A 21,906-nucleotide genomic window follows, 5' to 3' on the forward strand; every position below is an offset into this window, starting at 1 on the left:
TAGGCCTACTTTCGTCTTTGCAATAAATTTTTATCAAATGAAAGCTCGCAATGCCACTTTTTATTTATTGGCACCCCAAAATGTCAATTTCGTCTATTCTTAAGGAGATTTGAATAAATTTAAAAAAAGTTCAGGACTTTATCGTATATTTTGCCTTTTCATGAGATTTCCTGGAGGCCCTGGAAAATCAGGAGGTCACGAAAACCCTGTTATTTTATATACGTTATAATGGTTTAATTTAATAATGTACACTTAGAATTAGCGCGTGTCCTATGAAAGCGCGGGGCCCACTGAGACCGCATAGGCTGCAGTGGCCTAAGGCTGGCCCTGTCTAGTAGGAACTTCAACAATTCGTCCACTTCTGGTTGTCTTGACTGGCACAACAAGTTCTCTAGACGTTGGTGTATAACTGTCTGTTTCGTTTGTTCCAACAGTTTGCAGTTCATTGTCTCCATCGGTATCATAGTACCCAGAGATGTCTTCATCGAAACTCTTATTCAAAAAGCGTTGATTTCTTCTGTATGTTTTTCCGTTTGTCTTTATGATGTAAGATCTAGGTGCTGAATTTTTTTTTATGACAACTTCTTTCTGCCATGTTTGACCTAGACGAACTCTGCGACAGAATAATCTTTAGGTAGTCTTGCTTTTGCATAGTATTTCACTTTGCTTTTCATCTGTCGTTCGTTGAGTAATGTCTCTGCATTTTCAGCTACCGATGGTTTCAATAGTTTAGGATCAGTTCGAATGATTCCCTGAGTCTTCTACTCGTCAGCAGTTGTGATTGTGAATACGGCAGTCCACTTATCGGAGTATTTCTATACTCGAGCATAACGAGATATGGATCTTTCCCACTTTTGTATGCTCTGAATCCTTTTGCTTGCGCACAAAACATAAACAACCAACAATGACGTAGTACCATATAATATTAGGACAGAATCTTCTTCATGCAGTGGAAAATTAAGAATTTTTTGCCTATCTTGAATTCTGGTCAAAGCTCTTGCTCCCAATTAATATAGTTCGGAAGAAACTACAAAAGTCTGGACTGCATATATGGAAAGCTGCTAAAGAAATTAGTACCCTTTCATGCTTTCTGCAAAATGATGAGAAACTGACAAAAACCCAATCCATCAAAAAAGCAAAAGAAGGTAGTGAATACTATGGATTCCCTGTAGTCCCTGTGGGAAGCGTGGTCGAGAGGCTAAGTGCGCTTGAACTTGGCTTGTCTTGGCTACCTAGAAGGGGACTCGAGGTTCGACACCCGACTCGGGCAGAGTTGCGTTTACTAAAGGCAGAACGGAAAACCAACTCCTAGATTGGACCAAAGCGCTCTGAGCATGCTATAAGCATGAAAGTAACGCTATATAAAAGCTATAGAAAAAAGAAAAGACTTGAGGGGAAGTTGAGTTCTAATGTAGGACTGTCAATAGAACTGCAATTCAAACGTGTTGCGACAGAAGTGCTGGACAGATTTCATATGGAGATGAAGGGCAGATTCCAAAGGCTGGAAAGAAAATTGATACCTTTGGGTTTCTTCTTGAACCAAGACACCTGTTAGATGAAGACCCGCTTATGACAAACTGTGCTACTTTTCCTGTTTGTATGATGTCATTGATGCACGAGCACTTTTCATCAACAAACCAGTAATACAATCACCAATAGACATATTGAGGAAACAGGCTTCATATGGTAATTACGTGTGCTCAAACTTTGCAACCTCCTCCGAATACTGCTAACTCAGGCCACTTCCATTACGTCATGTGAGAGATCATTCTCAAAGCTCAAGTTCATCAAAAGCTATCTCAGGAGCACAATGACACAAGAAAGGCTTATCATGGCTTTAATGTCAGTGAAGTCACAAATACTAGAAAGTATCGATGTAGTTGATGTTATAGATGTCTTTGCTGCACAGAATGCACGACGTGAAGCGATATCAATTGAGATTTGTCACTTGTGCATTATTTAACTAATAAACAAAGCTTTTATTCATTAAAATAGTCTTGATTACTTTTTGTTAAGTTTACTGATATACTGAACCAATTTGATTTGGGGCTTATATATTTTTGCGTACATTATTCCATGTCATATGTCGAATGTCAAAATGCAAGGGGCCCCCAAAGAGGTCAATCCCCCCGGGCCCCCAAATCCCTAGTTACGCCCCTGGGCTGAGAATGCTGATGCAAAGTATTTGTTTAGAATGTTTGCTTTAGTTTCATTATCATTATGTATTATGTTATGTTCATCTTTTAATGGCGCTACGCCTGTTGTTTCCATTTTCTTAGACTTAATGTATGACCATAGGTTTTTGTTGTTATCTTTAGATATTACATTGTTTATGTATTCACTCTGCAGCTGTCTGCTTACTTTTTGGGTTAAGTGTTTAATTTTTATATACTTTTTGTAAACTCTTTCTGCATTAGTTTCTTTAAATTTTCTATAGAGGTTTTCCTTCTGTTTACAAAGCTTCTTTAGTCTATTATTAAACCAGCATTTATTTATTTTGTTTGATGTGTATTTAGTTGGTATATGATTTTCTATAATGCTTTTAAGATGGTTTTTTAATGAAATTCCAGAGGTCATCGACTGGTTGGTTAATGTCTTTTTCTAATAAGAATGTTTGTTGAAAGTTTAGTGCAGCTTGGTGTAGTTGTGTTAGGTTACATTTATTCCAGAGTAAGATTTTTCTTTTGGGTTTTGTATTGGCTACTGCTTTTATCTGACTGTGTATTTTTATGATCTCATGGTCTGATAGACCAGGGATAATTTCATAATCAACTACTAATCTAGGTCTGTTGGTTAAGAAGAGATCTAATGTGTTGTTTAATCTAGTTGGCTTTTTAATGATTTGATCTAAACTTAGGTTGTGTAAAGTTTCTATGAAAAGCTCATTTATGTCCTTAAGGTTTTGGTGTTTATCTATGGTTAGTGTTTTCCAATTTATATCAGGTAGGTTGAAATCACCCATAATCCAACTGAAAGACACTGAAAGACAAACATTCTAGGCCTTAGCTTACGAGTATGATTATGAGTAAATGAAAACATAACGTCACGACTAACGTTCCAAAGAATTTTTCAAACCTTTAATAGTGCAAAGAATTTCAAGCCTGTAATAAATAAATAAAATCAGACTGATGCGCTCCCTGGTCATGCCCACTTTCTTATATGCATGCAAATCTTAAAGATCTCGAGAAGAGGATCCTATCAATGGAATATAATCTTAAATTTTCAAAGAACATCCGAAACAAGTAAAAGAAAGGAAGCAACATGAAATGTTCTTGCAACAGATCAACCTATCCACATTTAAAATATAAGATCCCTCATGAACAAATTACTGGCTGACAGATGGTTTATAATTGTATCCAAAACAATTTCTAGTAGAACGTCTTTATCACCAGCATGAAACCTTGCAATTGTTTTTGTGTCATGATGCTTTTCAGTTGTTTTTTACATACAGAAACCTTTGTTTATAAATTGTATGTGCCTCAAGAGACCATCTTTTAAGTTTGCAACTAGCTCAAAAGCCTAAGTGATGATTACAAAATACCCGCTCCCCTGTTAATAAATTTTACCTCAAATTCAGTAGTAACCATAAGGACAGTTACTTGCTGTCATCTCCATAAAACCATCCCTACAGTAGCCGGGCACCCCCCCCTCCCCGCAGGGCGGTTAGTCTACAATTTTTCCATTAACTTCAGGAAGAACCTACAATAAACGTCTTCCGAATGAATGAAGGGTCAAAATGTAATAAAGATTAATTAAGTACACACGCGCATATATATATATATATATAGGCGGGAGGGGGTGATAAAATCCCCCCCCCCCCGAAAAAAAATCCTGGCTACGCCCATGGTAGCCATCGTCATGTTCATATAATTTGTTACCTACACGTATATTCCAAGTTACTGCCGACTCGGTCAAAGTCAAGGTCAAATTGTTGTCAGACACTATTGTTTCATGATTGAATGTAGAGACACACAATTAATTCTTGAAAGGCGTTGGGGGGCGCACATGTATATCTATGAAGTCTGCATGCAGCATGTTCGTGGATATGAGTTAATGTTTCTACGTTGTAAGTGGAGTGCATGGGACTTGGCCCATTCAGGCATCAACCCACAGGGCATTTGCCTGAATGCCCAAATATCCAGTCTGCCCCCCTGTATATAAATAATATAGGCCTACCTGTGTATATATGTGTGTTTCTGTGCATTCCTCATTAAATCTTTGGACTCGAAGACAAGCCTTATTATTATTCTCTCTGTGGCATTTTACGTCTCGAGAGACGATCTTTTCCCTTTGCAACTTCTTGTGTGACTAAAGAGGCCAATCCTTGATACACTTTAAGGTAAGGATTAGTGAAAAAATCGCCCCCAAAAATCCTGGATCCGCAGGTTCACACCAGCCTCTAGCTAAGCTAACAGAACATGGTTATTTGTGAGGTAGTCTCGCCAACACATGCCATTATATAACGAAGGCACCTTTGATGTAATCATTCGAGGAGACCTAGATTTTATACATTGTTCCATATAATAACAGAGCAAATGTAAAATTCCTTAGTTTAGTATCAACACCATTCAGCACAGCTCAAGAATTCACATCTTCACTTACTTCTAGCAATGTACCTATTCGATGTTCAAATGGTCCAGATAAATGTAGTGAATTTTGATGAATATTATCAAACATTTCCATCTTTTATTTAATGAAGGATATTTTTTTCAGAATATTTAACTACTTAACACTGAGTTGAACACTGTACAAAAAAGTCCTTTTCTTTTAAAAAAAAATTCCATCTTGGAAATTTTTTTTTTGTCAGCCTTGGTGCAATGTGTGACCAGCACTGAGTGACTATTAACATAGAAAACAAACAAAAAACCACAACAACAAAAAGCACTGGTTTCACATTATAATAACCCAATAAGTTTTTATTCATAATTATTATTATACATATACGTAGCAAAAAAAAAACAAAAAAAAAAAAACAGCTCCTTCATTTCAGTAAAGACCATTTAATCTGATCCTTGGCAGACTGAAGAACCTGTCAAAAAGAAAAAAAATCGACATTATACATGTTTAATGTTTTTTTTTTAAAAGGTTGCAGTGAACATACACAAAACAAGTAGCCAATCTTTAGAAAACATGTCGACTGGTATTGATAAACAAGCAAAAATAAAAAAAATACTTTAAAAAAAACTGTGCGATTAGAAATATTTTAACAATTGTTTTTGTTTAGCGCAATTTCATGCTTTAAGTGTTCTCAATACCCTATGATCCTATCACTTGTCTGGACCAGTTGGAAAGGGGGGAGGAAGAACGGGGTATCTGGGTGATCGCTTTTTAAATTTTTTTTTTTTTTTTTAAAAAAGAACGACTTGAATTTAAACTTGTGTTAACCACTCTGCTAGTGAAGAGTCTATGAACATCAGTCAAGTACTATTTCTTTCCTTCTTTGAATTACCAAGTACAAAGTAATTTATTATCAATAGTTAATTAAATAATTGGTTATTATTTTTATGATTCTAGTGTTGTCAGGTAAAAGAAATAATTGTGCAAAATTTCAGCTTCATCCAAGATTGGGTGTTGGAGATATATTAGTACAAGCTTTTGGCCAGACAGACATACACACAGACAGAGCGAGTTTGATAAAAGCTTTGTAAAAATAGTCTGCAACATTGCTGATACAAATCAAGTTATGAACAAAAGTATTTTAACTAATTAATTTTTGGCAATTTATCTATGTCAATAAAAAAAACCCTTTAATTGGTTCTGAAATTTAAAATAAAAGGGAATAACCTAAAGATTTAATATAAATATAATGATATAACTAAAAAAATACAGACAATAGGGAAAAAAGCAAACCACTAAAAAACTAAATTGCATTTCAGTAATGAAAAACATAGTTAGTGACCCACTCTTAAATGATTTCAAGTGTGTGTGTAAATGTTGGGTTGGAGGAGAGGATGACCAGAATTGTGTAAGAGTGTTACATTCTCTTTCTTCCACTATTTGATACCCATTAAATATCTTATTGTGCAATTGGCTTGGGTTTTGCTACAGAAATGTTAAGTTTTCCATGAAGGCAATGTTATACCTAGTTGTTGTTTTTTTACTTTAAAGGAAATGAAACTAAAACCTAACTGTGTATCATTTAGGGTCACCTAATTCTTTAAAAGTTTATCTGGAATGGGTAGCACATTGTATTGAATAACTAAATGTGTGTACCCCACCCCTCTTTTTTGTTCTCATGTCCCAATTAGCCTGATTGATCTCTAAACTCTTAGGACGCCAATATAAACAAAAATATTAGTATTTTAACAAATATGCTAAGGACTTGAGATGATTATTTATGATTATGTAAAATATACATACCATTTAAGTATACCATATGTATAATAATATCAACTCAAGAGTTGTCTCCCTTTAAAACCTTTCCTTGCACAGCTCCCCATAAATTATTGTTTAGAAAAGATAACCATAAAATATGCCCACTATTAAATCCTTTTTGTTTTAAGAAAAAAAAAGATATATTTATCTTATTATAAAAAAAAAAGATTATCGAGAAGTGTATATATTAAAAAAAATAGTGTACATAAATTTTGTATGCCTACAGACTGAAGATAATTTCAATTTGAAATGAGCCACTAAGTAGTCATTCTGTTAAAACTTAAAAAACTTTGAGGATCGCCATTTAATTTATAAAATTAAAAAATTAGGGTCTTACAGTACAATACTAATTTTAAATAATCCTAAGTTGCCAAGGGGCAATTGAAAAGAGATACTGAGAGAATTTGACACCAATATAAATTGAGATTGTATAAGCATTATTGTTTGGATGACAAATGTTTGATAGTAAGCATTACAATAACATAAGAAAGCTCCTAAGTATTTCCCTCGTATATTAATGGAAATTAATTATCAATACATTACCCTATCTGTTGCTGCTGACACCTGTTGGCCATACTTAGCAGTAATCTAGAAGTGTTTATTGTTATTGTTATTTAAAAATGTATACTGGGAATACTAAAAAATTAGATATATATTTGATTTTTTATTCTTTAAGTTAAGACCAAAATTGCAATTATAACTGGATTCATAGAATGACCTCAGACATCAAAAAGCAATGAAATTGTTTCTGCCAATTATTACTTAATCCAGAGAACATAGGGCCACAACCAGACCTCTTCATTAAGCTCAGTTCTGAGCAGCTTTCTTTGTGTGCTCCAATGTCATTCCAGTATCCACAACCAGACCTCTTCATCAAGCTCAGTTCTGAGCAGCTTTCTTTATCTGCTCCAATGTCATTTCACAGCTTCACATATTCCAGGTTTGCCTGGATCTGCACACTATCCATTTTTTCCCTGCGTATTCCGATCAAGTGTCTGCCTTGCAACACTGGTAGTTGGAAGTTATCAATGTGAGTCCTATTCAGCTCCATTTTCACTTTTTGATATCTTAGGCTATGGGTATCTAATTGGTTCTATCCCACAAGTGGATGCTAGATCTTTCCGGGCCAGCTAATTACCAGTATCTGGTGTTGGCAACAGTTGGTAAAAGTCTAGAATTTTCTCATATTTGTTTTTGTGAGACTCTTCATGTCATGGAACAATACAGAAAGAACGACTCATTGTGTGTGTTAAAGATTTAAGACAAACCCTACTTCCCAGATAGGTGAAAATGGTCAGTATCGAAGATGTTCTTCACCTGTAGTATAATTGAGCTATCTTGTTTGATGTCAATTCTTATAACTTCAGTAGTTCAGTATTTTTCATTTCTTTTGGTCCATTTGGCCTGAGCATTTTGTTGTGTGTGGGAGAGGAAACAAAATCTAAATCTTGATGTTGGGTTAGGGTCCGCTGTATGCCATTTTTGTTTTCTTCTCATGATCATATCAATGACCAACAAAAATATAAAGGGAGAAAGCATGCATCCTTGCCATGCCTTGTTTTGACTGGAAATGGATTTGTAAGCTTACTGTTGTGTATCACCCGCATAATTAGACATCATATAATTGTTTGATGATGTTGGCTTATTTCGGTAGAACTACGTATTGAGTCATCAGCCTCCAAACTAAGCCTGTCAAGGCTGTTGAAGGCTTTTTCAAAATCCACAAAGAAGGCTGCTATTCTATAATGATTCATAATGTAGCTATATGGTCATACATGAATTGTCTCACTGGAAACCAGCCTATTCTGGTCTTAATCTTTTATCTAGGATATCTTTCAGTCATTCTAATATTACCCTAGAACCTTAATGTGTGTCGATATTATGCTGTACAAGGTAAAAATCTTTGGAACGATTTGAAAAAATGTAATTTGTGGTTGTGAAGAAGGTATTTTTTAGGCTGTAGCAAATAGTAGTAAAGATGAATGATTGCTCATACAATTTAGTACAAAGCCTTTTTTCTGAATATTACAGAGTGCCTTTTTTATTTTATAATAAAGATAGATCAAGAAAAATTATTGAAACAGTTCAGGAAAAAAAATAATTAAAAACCTGTTAGAATATTCATCAACAGAATATACCTAATTGGAGTTGTGGTGGCTGAGTGGTCCTTCTGAAAGGAGGGTCCTGGGTTCAAATCCTGGGATTTTAAATTTCAGGATCTTTAGAGCATATCTGAGTCTACCCAGCTCTAATGGGTACCTGACATTAGTCAGGTAAAAACAAAGGCGGCTGGTCAAAGTGCTGGCCACATGACCATTAACCATGGGCTGAAGAAACATCATCTGTCATACCACATGGTCTGAAAGGGGAACTTAACTTTTTACTTAAATATGCCTAATTAATTAATGGAGCCTTCAGAAAATAGTCATATAGATGCTAAATGCAATAAAAAAATAATAATATTAGACTTTTGACTAAAAGGAATAAGATACATACATACACAATTTTACAGACATTGTCAAAACTTCCAAATATCCCTCAATAAAGTGAATTGTTATCTCAGAGTCTCTAAACAAGTACACTATACAATTTGTACCCCAATAAAAAGTATTCTTTAAAAATTTGCTGTTTCCTCAAAAAAAAAAAATGTCTAAATGATTTTAATTTTGCAATATTTTAGATAAGTGGAACAGGAAATAATCCTCATCTAAAAAATGCATTGAAGAATTTCACAACTAACACAATGAGGCTAAAGTAGGACAATTGAAAGGCAAGACTCTAAAAGAGGATGAATCATAAAAAGATGTGCACATTTGAAACCTTAAATGATTTCAGTATTTCTAGCACAGGATCTCATATCTAAGAGCAATACACATTTATATGAATAAATAAAAAAGGAGCTTTCTTATGTAGCCCATATAATTTTGTTTTTGTACATGCAAGAAAAATATTAGTTGCAGGCTCTTTAAATAACATAAAAATTAAACAAGCTAAACAAAAATGGTCAAGAAAAACAATGTTAGGTTAAAAAAACAACATTAAATCATTTTACCTGAGCCATTGTTTGTTCCCCAAGAGGTATATCTTCATTTCTTATAGCTACTTTTTGGACTATGGCATTGCTGTCTGCTTCAAGAATGATTCTGTAATATAAGTTAATGGCTGAATATATTGTGCACCTCAAAATGATTAGTAACAATAGTCTTTTACTTCAATGTTTTATTCATGTATTAATTTCTAGCTTGGAATATAAACCCTTTTACATCCAACAAATATCATTATAACCCACTCCTTCACTTAAAGACCTCAGAATGTTACAAGTAATATAACAAATAACTGAATGCTGAAGTAAATAATTTTTTAATACAGTTTAAAAGTCTTATTATAGAAAAACTGGAAAAAAAGAAGATTCCATTTTATTATTTACCTGCTAATTTTACAGCAATTGTAAATATATACCTCTTGGTTAAAGTTTAAATCTTATCTGCACCCTCATGAAACCGTAAACCATCTCCTCTTTGAATGCCCCTTCCTAATCCAACTTAAACCCTACTGCCACTACAGCCTAAAATAAATAAAACTGTACGGATGTGCTGACCAACTGAAGAGAACAGCAAACTATTTTTCCAAAAGAAGAAAATCATGTCTGTTGTAGATCTATCTACCATAAAGCCACAATGTAAATCAGGATAAACTTGCAGCCACATTAGTATACTCTTGCATAATCCTTTCCAACTATGCTAGGCAGCAAAATGCCTCTCTGTTATACTCAAGAGCAGCCACCTTTTTTTTTAATAAATTAAAACTATGAATCTTTTAATTCCTGGGAGACCAACACAAGCTTAGCAGTACATATGGTGGTTTGATTAGGGTGTGCTTTCCAGCCTGAATCAGAATGGCTACTGCAAGCATACCTTCTCCTCCAGGTGCTTTCCTGTGTGCAAGCTTGTTAATGGCTGAGCTCAGTTCCTTTACCTTTCTTTTACCTTTGTCTCTTTCGTTCTAAACTGATAGTGATGGAAAGTTAGTATTTTCAATCTGGTAGAGTTCTGCTCTACCCATCACTCCATTTGCAGTGTGCCATCACTGATGTTTATGCTATACTTTGACTTGAGCGGGACACGCTTGCTGAAATGAAGTACAAAGTCTTTTCTCATGCCCTTGTATAGTGCTCTGATGTTACCACAGTCTGCTCAAGATTGGATATTTTGACACAGGTCCTGCCAGTATTTGTTAGTGCAATGTCTCCCTATTCTTTGGTCATTATTCTATACTATTTTTAATTTACATAAATGATTTACCAAATTGCATTAGTTTAGGAACAAAAATCAGATTATTTGCAGACAACTGCATAATATATAGAACAATAAAAACAACACAAGATACAGAAAATTTTACAATGAGAATTAGATGAATTACAGAAATGGGAATCAACATGTCTTTCCACCCAGAAAAATGTAGGTTAAGAGTAACAAAAAAACTAAAACAAATTAATTCAACTAATCTTATTGATGGTAAGACTAAAAAAGCAAAATACTTAGGTGTTATAATAAATGAAAATATGTCATGGAATCGCTATATTGATCAAATTATTTAATACTTTGCATCAGCATTCTCCGCCCCAGGAGACAAAGACATATTACTTAATTTGAACCAAGTAGACAACATAGGAGATATAGAAGTACAAGAAAAGGGAATCCAAAAACTATTAGCAAACATTAAACCAAATAAAGCATCTGGACCTGATGGTATTCCAGCTAGATTACTCAAAGAACTAAGCAATGAGCTAGCACCAGTGTTCAGAATACTTTTTCAGGCATCTCTTAACTAGGGCAGAGTACCAAGGGACTGGAAAGAAACTAATATCACCCCCTATTTAAAAAAGGAGAAAAATCTGACCCAGGAAACTACAGACCAGTATCACTAACGAGCATCACATGTAAAATCCTAGAGCACATAATATGTAGTAACATCATAAACCACTTAGACAAACATAATGTCCTTACTCCATACCAACATGGCTTTAGGAAATATAGATCATGTGAAGCACAACTAATAGGACTACTTGATGATTTTTCAAAAGATTTAGATAATAGTGAGTTAATTGATGCTATCTTACTAGATTTTACCAAGGCTTTTGACAAAGTTCACCACCATAGTTTGCTTAAAAACTAAAATATTTTGGCATTGATGGTCCTTTGCATCAGTGGATTAAAGATTTTCTGATAAGGAGAGAACAAACTTTAATAATAAATGGCACTAAATCAACACCAATAACAGTTAACTCAGGTGTACCTCAAGGAACAGTCTTAGGTCCACTACTGTTTTTAATTTACATAAATGATTTACCAAATTGCATTAGTTCAAGAACAAAAGTCCGATTATTTGCAGATGATAGCATAATATATAGAACAATAAAAACAACACAAGACACAGATATTTTACAAAGAGAATTACAGAAATGGAAATCAAATTGGAGCATGTCTTTCCATCCAGAAAAATGTCAGTTATTAAGAGTAACAAAAAAACTAAAACAAATTAATTCCACTTATCTTATTCATGGTAAGCAAGTAACACAGACTATTAAAAGAAATTTCTATAAATCAAATAAGAACATTAAAATAAATGTCATTTAACCTTGGTTAGGCCAATAATAGAATATGCATCCTCTGTTTGGGACCCCTCAACTCAAGAAAACATTAAGAAACTGGAACAGACACAAAATAGAGTAGAGAAATTCATAACAATTGAATTTTTACATTGGACTAGAGTAACACCTTTAGTAAAATCACTAAATTTAGAAAGCCTTCAAGAAGACTCAAAAGTTAAGTAACAATTATACATAAAACACTGAACCATAATCTTCAAATACAAAAACAAAATTTAATAAAATACTCAGAAAGACACAAAGATAAAGGCCTCATTCCATATGCTATGACAAATTTGTACAAAAGCTCCTTCTTCCCTAGCGCTATTAGAACATGGAATGGGTTGCCTGAGCTAGCCAGGAAAACAAGTGACTTGGCAGAATTTATGTCATTGATTAATATGCATGACGCATAGGATGTAATCATCTTCTTTTTTGATGTAATGTCTGTATCATATAAGATAAGATATTAGAGCATGGAATGGGTTGCATGCGATAGCCAGGAAAACCAGTGACTTGGCAGAATTTAGCTCATTGGTTAATAAGCATGACTGAATGCATGACGTGTAGAACGTACTGGTAATCATCTTCTTTTTTGAAGTAACGTCTGTATTATATAAGATAACTATAAAAAATCAAACAAAGCATTTGGGTTTATTAAAAGAAATTTCTATAAATCAAATAAGAACATAAAACTAAAATGTTATTTAAACTTGGTTAGGCCAATAATAGAATATATATGCATACTCTGTTTTGGACCCTTCAACTCAAGAAAACATTAAGAAACTGGAACAGATACAAAATAGAGCAGTGAGATTCATAACAAATGAATATTTGAATTTGACTAACACTTTTAGTAAAATTACTAAATTAAGAAAGCCTTCAGGATAGAAGACATTAAACACTGAACCATAATGTTCAAATACAAAAACAAAATCTAATAAAATACTCAGAAAGACACAAAGATAAAGGCACACTCCTCATTCCATATGCTAGGACAAATTTGTACTAATGCCCCTTCTTCCCTAGTGCTATTAGAGCATGGAATGGGTTGTCTGAGCTAGCCAGGAAAACCAGTGACTTAGCAGAATTTAGGTCATTGGTTAATATGCATGACTAAATGCATGACACAAGACATAATCATCTTTTTTTGAGTAATGTCTGTATTATATTTAAGATAAGAAGAAGATTATTCAGTGTAGATCTAAGCGCTTGTAAGTTGCTTGGGGTGGTGGGCTCCCTCTTGGAGTTTAGCATGACCACTCTCTTGTTTCTAGTGGCAGTGTCCATTTCTGGCAGACTTGCTTCAAACCAGTCCTCATTTTACTTTATTTTGTTCCCAAAGACCAGTGATGTTTGGTAAATACAAATATATATACATATATATATAAATGTATTTACCTCACATCATATATATACATTATACATTTATACATATACATTAACTGTATATAAAAAAATATATAATGAAAAAAACAACAATACCCTTGATCACATAGTTCATCAGCAGCTAAAAACACTGCGTCAAGATTGTCTAGAAGTGCCCTCTTTTCCACATTTTTTCTTAGTATTTGACTTATAGAGTCATAAAAAGCATGAAGAACACTAGCTAGAATCAACTGGAAAAAAGTATTCATTTAAAAAAATGTAATGCAATGTTTCTGTTGGCTTCTAAGTGTAGTCAAATAGCTAGTATTTTTTTCCCCAAAGATATATAACTGACAAATTTCTAGGAAAATCTTTAGAACCCTTTAAACAAAAAAACATTCATTTTGCAGTCAATTTCCACCCAGTTTTTTTTTTACATTTTTAACTTATGAAAAGTTTGCAAGCTAATAGGAGGAAAGCAAAAAAGTTTTACTATGTAAGAATGTTGAAGAAAGTAGATGTAGACTAAAATTTTCAAAGCTGATATGACAACTCAAAACATTAGCAATTCAAAATAAAATAGCTGTTCAAAATGTATGTGTATATTATGTGTGTATTTGTGTAACTACCACTCCAGCCAGCTGGGAGAGTGCAAAAGAGAAACTTAAATGCACATAATAATAACACACTTTTCTTTTTTTTTACTTGCATATAGATTTACAATATGTTTTGAATTCAAACTTATGTAATGAATGCTAATTAAAGCTAGTCTGTTTTAAATTGTATACTAGAAAAAAAATTCTTTCTGGAGAGGAAGCAGCCATCAAAAGGGATCTGGATCAGAGTCCTGGTACCAAGCAAATTTCCTGCATTCTTAGCTTCAACAATTCATTTTCTTGCCATTCACAATGCATTTTTCTCATAAAAATGTTTAAATAGGAAGTGGTGGGATGTGTGAATATGCATACAAAATTAAGAAGTAGACAGCACACACCAATACTATTATTCCAGAGGCATTTGAGGTACATATAGCAAGTAAAATCAATTTAACATGTTAAATAAGATGTCTTATTGTGGACTTTTTTTTTTGTCTCGCAAAAGTTGTCAATATAACAATGTGATAAATGAAAATCAGGAGAAATTTAATCTTACATAAGGTGAGAAAAATGAGGTTTTGAATGTCTTCTTTAAAAAGTTTCATGACAACATTTATAAATAATTAACACATGAAAAGGTCTTTCTACCTAGAAGATAAAACAATATTTACAAATTTTCTAAACATTGATAGATAAAATAATTTACTTGAAAATACATTTATCATTTGAGACGATAGGCCAATAGATTCAGACTTAGAAGATGGTGCACAAAATGTATTTAACTCTTTAAACTAAAGCATTACTGTAATTCATTATAGTAGGTCTATTGGACAGTGTTGAGACCTACAGTAATGTCTCGATTTTGTTTAATTTTTATCACAAATTCTTAGAGAAAAGCAGCTATTAAATGTAGTCTGTCAGTCTGTCTTTGGCATTTGAAAATCCAACTTTGATCATTCTTTATCAGGTCTAAAAATAAAAACCTGGGTGGATAAGGTTCTTGAAAATGGCTCTAACCATTGTCTTTTACAGTTAATGTATATCTTTGGGAAAAGAATAACTAGCTAATTGGCTAGACTGGAAAATCTGGTTTACCATTATAATTTTTCAAAATTATAATAAAAAAAATCATTTAAATTTGGCTTGAGGATATTCCTGCATGTTTTCATTAAAATATAAATTTTAATTTAAAGTTAATGATTTATTTACCTCATTTTCCATAGATGAACCAACAACATAGAAAAAAAGATCAACATTACTTTTGTACACGCATGTCAGACCTTCAAACATAATTATTTCAGCTGAAATAGAAAGTAAAATAGTTGTGAACATTTCTAATACATTTTATAAAAATATTTGACTTAGTGATACAGAAAATTCACAAAAAATTGTCATTCTTTGTTAACATATTAGAACATTGCCTCCTTTACATTTACGTAATTGTTTTAGAATTGGTGTATTTTTATGAAAAAATCTCTTGTATAATTAATTATCTCTTGTATAATTAATTTTACAAACTAAACGGTTTGCTTTTAGAAAACCAAAAGTAGCCATTGCACCTAAACTTTTCAAGCCACATCGCATGGTGAAATAATATTTTTCATTTCTCTTCTAGTTTTCGAGATCTGAGTGTGACAGACTGACATTTTGCACAAACCTAATAGTGGCTTTTCCCCTTACGGGAGCCGCTAAATATAATAATTTGTAATTAATATTATGCAACATATAGAATGAGTAAAGATACAATTTTATAGAAAGAGAAAATTATGCTTTTCTAAAAATTACATACAAATGAAACAAACAAAATTAGGGTTTCATTATGATTTTACCAACCAAATTTAGAAAAAAAAGGTAGTGCAGACCTTGTCGTCTTTCTAACAAATTCTAACAAATGCCAAGGCTTTAACAATTATATTTTTTTGTTTTGTTTATCTCTTACTGGGAATTTAAAAAAAAATTTTAATATTGTGAAAAAAATATGAAGTTTAATTTCTTTGCTATTATCTTATCATGGAGTGTCCTGATAGTCATTTTTTGCCAATGGGTTCTTATCATCTCTAAATTCCAGGCTGGGATGTTCATAAGTTAACATCTTTGTGCAAAGCCATGCAGATGGCTTCCAAAGGACATACCAAGCAAATAAATATAACAAAGAAAAAAAAATCCAAAATTAATAAGAAAAAAGTTTGCACCACCAGCTATAACAACCTCCTAGCCTATGGTCATACATCCATTCAGTGGCAAGGAGAATTTTGTCCTGCTTCAACACCTCCTTCCATTCATACTTATTTGTTGTGTTCTCCATCTTTGCTTATTTATTTTTCATATCAGCATATGTTACTAGCATATACATGCTGGCTTTATGCAGAGATGCTTGCAAGGCAAAATGGAAATGTGTATTTTCAGACCTGGAAATGTTTATTTTGAGGGGACAATTTGTGTTTTCCTAAATACAAAGAAATATACTCAGAAAAGATTAAAATCATTCAAGCATGTAACATACATGAAATGCAGCAATCTAAAAAATTAACACAGCATTAAGTTATATATAAGACATTCTGTACATTTTCAAAACATTTACACATTTAGACTTTGTCATAGACTTTTCTAGAATATGTTAAAATATTGCCATTCTTGTCACTTGGCAATGCTTTTATTATCATAATGCCTCTTTTGTTTTATTTCTGATTCCATAACAGCAACAACAGAAAATTCATTCAAAACAATAGGACTTTATGCTAGAAGTGAATTTTTGACTTAAACCAGATGAAATGGTTTGCTTGGCTGGATTGGTAACATCTAGTTTTCTTAATGGGCAATTTCTTTACAAAAGTTTTTTCACAAACAGATCAAGTTACAGATAGATATCTAGATCCTAGAGTTTTAGAGCTACAAGACCAAGTCAGTAGTCTAAATCTAGATTGACAAATAGATCTACTTTGATCTAGATTAATTCTCTCTAGATCTTAGTCTAATACACACCTGGTTACATCTAGATTTAAATAACAAGACTAGATTTAAGTAAATTTGTGGTACCTGACATTGTAGACATTTTAATGTAATACTAGATCTATAAAAGTCCAAAGAATTAGAACTAAACAATCAATAACTTCCAAATCACTCTGAAGACTAGAGTCTAGATAAACTGGCACATTGAATGAACTCTGCTTTATTTCTTTATCTAGAAATTATCAAGTAGATCTAATAAGAATAGTCCATTTCTAGACATTGACGCACTGATCTATATACATCAATATGATTAGGATTTATTTATTTATTTTTAACTTTTGCGGGGAAAATGCATATTTTTAGATGATAAACCATGCTCAGATGCATACATGTAGGTATTTCTGTTTATGCTGTCCAATCTTGCAATATTTTTATTGATGATTGTGGTCCTAAGGATGTGTTTGAAGACATTTCTGTAGATTAGTGTGGGGCATCCATTGGGTTTGGTTCCCTAGCAATTTTATTTTTGTCAATAGTACATAGACATTTCTTTTTTAGTAAGTGAATTAGCTTCAACAATATTTTTTGTCAAATGCCTTTAGGGCATAATGTTTCTTTGCATTTTTGAAAAAAAAAGTGTCTAATACTTTTGGATAAGGAACTAGCCTTTTTTTTTTATCCTCCACTTCTAACTGAGCACCAGGTTTTTAAATTTTGACTGGCCCAGCTATTTTACTGATCCAATACCCACCATATCTAGGGAGCATTTTCTTATTTTCTGGGATACAACACATGAGAAGAAATGAACATTTATAATAGTTTAAATGTCTTTAATTACCATTTGCTCTGTGAGTTTTATTAAACAAGTTTTTCTCAAATGCTTTTTGCTCTTTTGCAGTTGGAAAGGTTTCATCATAGTACTGAAAGGGAAAAAAATAAATTTGCTGAGTGAAATGAATTTCAATTCCAACTAAGGCCATAGTTTAGAACTCAAAATAACAAAATTAAAACTAAACAAGAAAAACTCTACATGCTGAATCATTTGGTGTTGTGTTTTTGACATAAATGAACATACCATTAATATATTATGACATAATAGCAGCACTACAATACTGTTATAATATAACCAAACATATATATACCAAAAATTCCAGGTTCACATAAGCCTCACGAGCCATATGAGGAGGCATAAAGCCCTAATGTAAAGCCCTGAGCCCCTTTGGATGACAAAAGTGGTAATCATCATACCACAATGGAGGTCACTCACATAGGCCGCGGGAGACCAAAAGAAAATCTGCTGCCAAGGACAGATGCAGACAGCGAAAAGAAAATCTAAATTGACCACCTGCGGACAATCGTTATGCTTGCCCTGGGTGCGGCAAAATATGTAGGTCACAGCTGGGGTTGCACAGCCATGGGAAATACTGCATTCCTCACTAATCTTCGGACTCAAAGACAAGCCTAATTAATTATTATGAGTATCTAAGAGAGATAGCACCTTTAAGCATACAGGCAGTCATACCCTCTACTGAGGGTAGCTTGGCTCACTCTTGGTCCCCACTCGGTACCCAACTCTCACCTGTGGCTCTCAGTAGTTGTAACATATGCATGGAAAAGGCTTTGACTGGCCGACTAAACCAAGTAGAGGGTATCTAACGTGTCCATGACAAACCTAGCATGTGAAGTCTGGACTTGGTGGCCTGTGTGAAATGTCACAATAACTATACAAATCGGACAGAAAGGCTACTATCAGAAGATTGATGTGGAGCACTCTAGAGCAGGACAACAAACATAGAAACACTAGTAATATATTCACTACACTCAAACTCGTCCCGGATGTCTAGGAAAAAAATAGGCATTAGGGCGAGAGAATGAGGTCGGCGTGTTGTGCGAATCCACCTCACTTTAATCAAAATTTTTAGCACAAGTCACTTAGTCACCCCCCCCCCTGCAAACCAAAGCCCTGTGGTGACAGGCAAACACTAAAGCAGTAGGTGGCCGGAGCTGCAACCCTGCACATAGGTGGCTCAGGCCATATGGTCGTTCACCAATGACACAGAGCAGCAGTGGAGTCAAGCAGCCACCTGAGCAGCTGAGCAGCCATTTTTAGGAGTGAACTGCTCACCTTCATAGCATGAGGACAGGGCTAGAAAAGCTACCCTGAAACTTGCCTGCTCTAAACTACCCTAGCCAGCCTACCACAGTTGGCGGGAACCCTATGAAAGTGGATGAAATTCAAGCAACAGCAACAGTCTATTACTACAACTTCCTGGATGCATCCCAGCTCAAGACATTGGCAGCTATCACCAGACTAACTGACCGCCAGGACATACGTGTCACCAGATCTTGCTTGGTGCAGAGTGTGGAACAGACCACCACCTATGGCCAGACTAGTAGAAGAAAAAATTGAAAAGTTGCTTACAGATAGGGGTAGTAATGTTTGCATATTCAGCCAACACAAATCATTCCAGGCCAGCGCTAGATGAGCGGTTAACGGTAAACTGTGACGAGTGACAACATGACGATTTGGGAAGGATATGTGTTGTGAATAGTACTCAGGCAAGTCACGTCCGATATAGTCAGGTGACCACCCAGAAGGGTCAAGTGATGTTTTTTCCGATTCTAGAATGCCATTAAGGACCCTATATAAAGAATGAAGCTATCAGAGTCGGATCCAGTCACAACTTCCTAATCTACAATGCAGTATGTTGTTACAGAGTTCAACAAGATATAAAGAAGCCAGTACATTTCTCGCTACAACAGTGCAGAGTTGATATGGCATTTCAGATATCCACAACAGAACATTTGTATAGTTGGTGTTACATGTTGCCAATTGTAGAATATTGGTGATGATTAATTGGACATTATTTAAGTTTTACGTTATTTTGGAGACCCAAGTTGTCAAGTACTTTAAGTTAGTAGTGTCATGAGGAGCAGTTTGCAGAGAGCCTGAATAATAAGAATCATTACAATACAATAATTATTGAGAGAAGAAGGGGAATAGGCTCTAATTAAAATTGCTTCTTCATTGGGATGATATAAATACAATATATATAGATAGTTTCAGAGATAACTGATAAAACAATAAAGGAATTTGAAAATTTAGTTCTGAATAAATTAATAAACATGCAATTAATTTATAATAGCAGTAGCAATTATAATTGAGAGAAGAAGGTGAAGAAATTATAGTTAAACAAACAGCCACATTGCCTAGCAGCAACTAGGTAGCAGGTGGGCGATCTCAAGGGAGTTGGGTGACAATACATATTCAGTTAACTCTAATGACTTAAAATGCCAATGCATAATATCAATTAGACACTGATAAATTTTCAAAGTTGAATTAATAAACAGCAGATTTTACCTTTGCCAACAATCTGTTTCCATCATTGTCAAGAATTGTTATTGCTTTGATAGAATAAGGTGAAGGTTCCTGAAAAGAAGGCATTTAAAAAAATTTCATTCCCCAATAAAATATTTAATAAAACAAGCTTTTATAAATTTTCCCTAATGATTTGTTTAAATAAAGGGTCCTCCTCCCTCCCCCCCCTTTTTCATTAGTTTTTTAAGTGATTTTTTTTTTGTGCTAAGAACTCTATGTTATTTAAATGTCAAATTTTTAAAGTTTATTAAAGCAAGGCTCAAAGACCATGAAAGTCAAATATTGTCTTCCTTGTTTACTAGTAGTGCTACACCAATTTCATGTAAGTCATCTTCTTTTTCCTTTCCAGAGAACAGAAGGGTTTCTCCTGATTGCAGTCTTGTTTCGCCGAATGTGTTCCATCGAACTTCACTCATTCCCAGGATCTGTAGTTTGTAGTTGGCCATTTCCTTGGCAACTTGTGCACATCTACCTGGTTCTAGTAAAGTACAGACATTCCACGTTCCCAAGTTAAATGCTGCCTTCTGATTAAGGAAGTGTTACTTTTCATTGGTTTAAGTTGAGTGGTCGGCCTCACAGGATTCGTTCGACTTTCCCTGCACAGCTTCATAAGTCTCCTTTGTGGAGCTCTACTCTGACAATGTTTAGTGTTTGTGTTTTTGTTCTGGTTTCTATAACACTATTTTTTTCCATGGACCCTATTCACAGTTAAAATAGTAAAGGTAGTAAAAATGTAATAATTTGGTAAAAATCTAATGTAAATAGTACATGTTCACAAATTCATAAACCAGATCTTAGTAGACAACCCCACTTCCCGGATAAAGCCCAGCACCTTCCCAGGGTCGACATTGTCGAATAGTGTTTTTAAATTAGTGGCTCTAAAATATTTCTCCCTGACATCCTGGTATCTGGGGCAGTTAATGAGGATATGTTCCACGGTGAGGCGAAAGTCACAATACTGACAAAGTGGGGGCTCCTCTTTCTTCAGCACAAAAGAGTGCATGGTGTAGGTGTGGCCAATCCTAAATCTGGACATGGTTGTGCTACCACGCCTTGTCAGACCCTTAGATATTTTCTGTGATATCCTCGGAGCATCTTTTTAGGAATTGTTCCCAATCGGCCTTGTTCAGTTTCCACCACTGAGGTCATCCCAATGAGGGGAGATTGTTAGTAATGATGATTGGGAAGTGATCACTTCCCCATAGATCGTTGCTAACTGACCATTTAAAGGCGTCCAGAAGTCCTGGACGCATACAGTGAGGTCAATGCTCTTGAGTGATCCAGTTCCTGGGTGCAAGTAGGTCGGTGATGCATCATTAAGTATGCAAAATCATGTTGGAGGAAGATATCCTCCAGCTTACGACCTCTTGTGTCGGTGTTGTTGGATCCCCTGACATCCGCCACAATCTGCCTGAGTTTATTGTGAGTCTCAGCCTCCCATCGGTTCTGACACTCTCGATAGGAGGCAGAGGCAATACTTTGTCTCAGGTCCGAGCAGGGAATTTGGGTTCCTGACACCGCATGATATAGGGCTCTCTTTGCTTCTCTGTCTGCGGCTTCATTTCCCTCAATGCCCACATGGGAGGGGACCC

The 21,906-nt window shown here is 34.4% G+C and overlaps 1 protein-coding gene across 2 annotated transcripts in view; it reads right to left on the reverse strand.

Annotated features, from left to right (window-relative positions):
• Nucleotides 1-4,884: 4,884 nt before the first annotated feature.
• The window catches only part of LOC106071894 (coatomer subunit zeta-1-like), a 30,338-nt gene continuing 13,316 nt past the window's right edge, over nucleotides 4,885-21,906 (reverse strand). Inside the window, exons 2-8 of one of the 2 annotated variants that reach the window (XM_056004149.1) lie at nucleotides 20,297-20,365; nucleotides 17,774-17,855; nucleotides 15,196-15,287; nucleotides 13,508-13,641; nucleotides 9,428-9,518; nucleotides 6,919-6,963; nucleotides 4,885-5,029 (exon numbers count right to left, since the gene is read on the reverse strand). In XM_056004149.1, the coding sequence (XP_055860124.1) occupies nucleotides 4,982-5,029; nucleotides 6,919-6,963; nucleotides 9,428-9,518; nucleotides 13,508-13,641; nucleotides 15,196-15,287; nucleotides 17,774-17,855; nucleotides 20,297-20,365 (561 nt within the window). In that variant the 3' untranslated portion in view covers nucleotides 4,885-4,981. The remainder of the gene's footprint in view (nucleotides 5,030-6,918; nucleotides 6,964-9,427; nucleotides 9,519-13,507; nucleotides 13,642-15,195; nucleotides 15,288-17,773; nucleotides 17,856-20,296; nucleotides 20,366-21,906) is intronic. The other variant, XM_056004150.1, reaches the window with a different exon arrangement.

Source organism: Biomphalaria glabrata, chromosome 11 (assembly GCF_947242115.1).
Source record: "Biomphalaria glabrata chromosome 11, xgBioGlab47.1, whole genome shotgun sequence".
In the NCBI taxonomy this organism is placed as follows: Eukaryota; Metazoa; Mollusca; class Gastropoda; family Planorbidae; genus Biomphalaria; species Biomphalaria glabrata.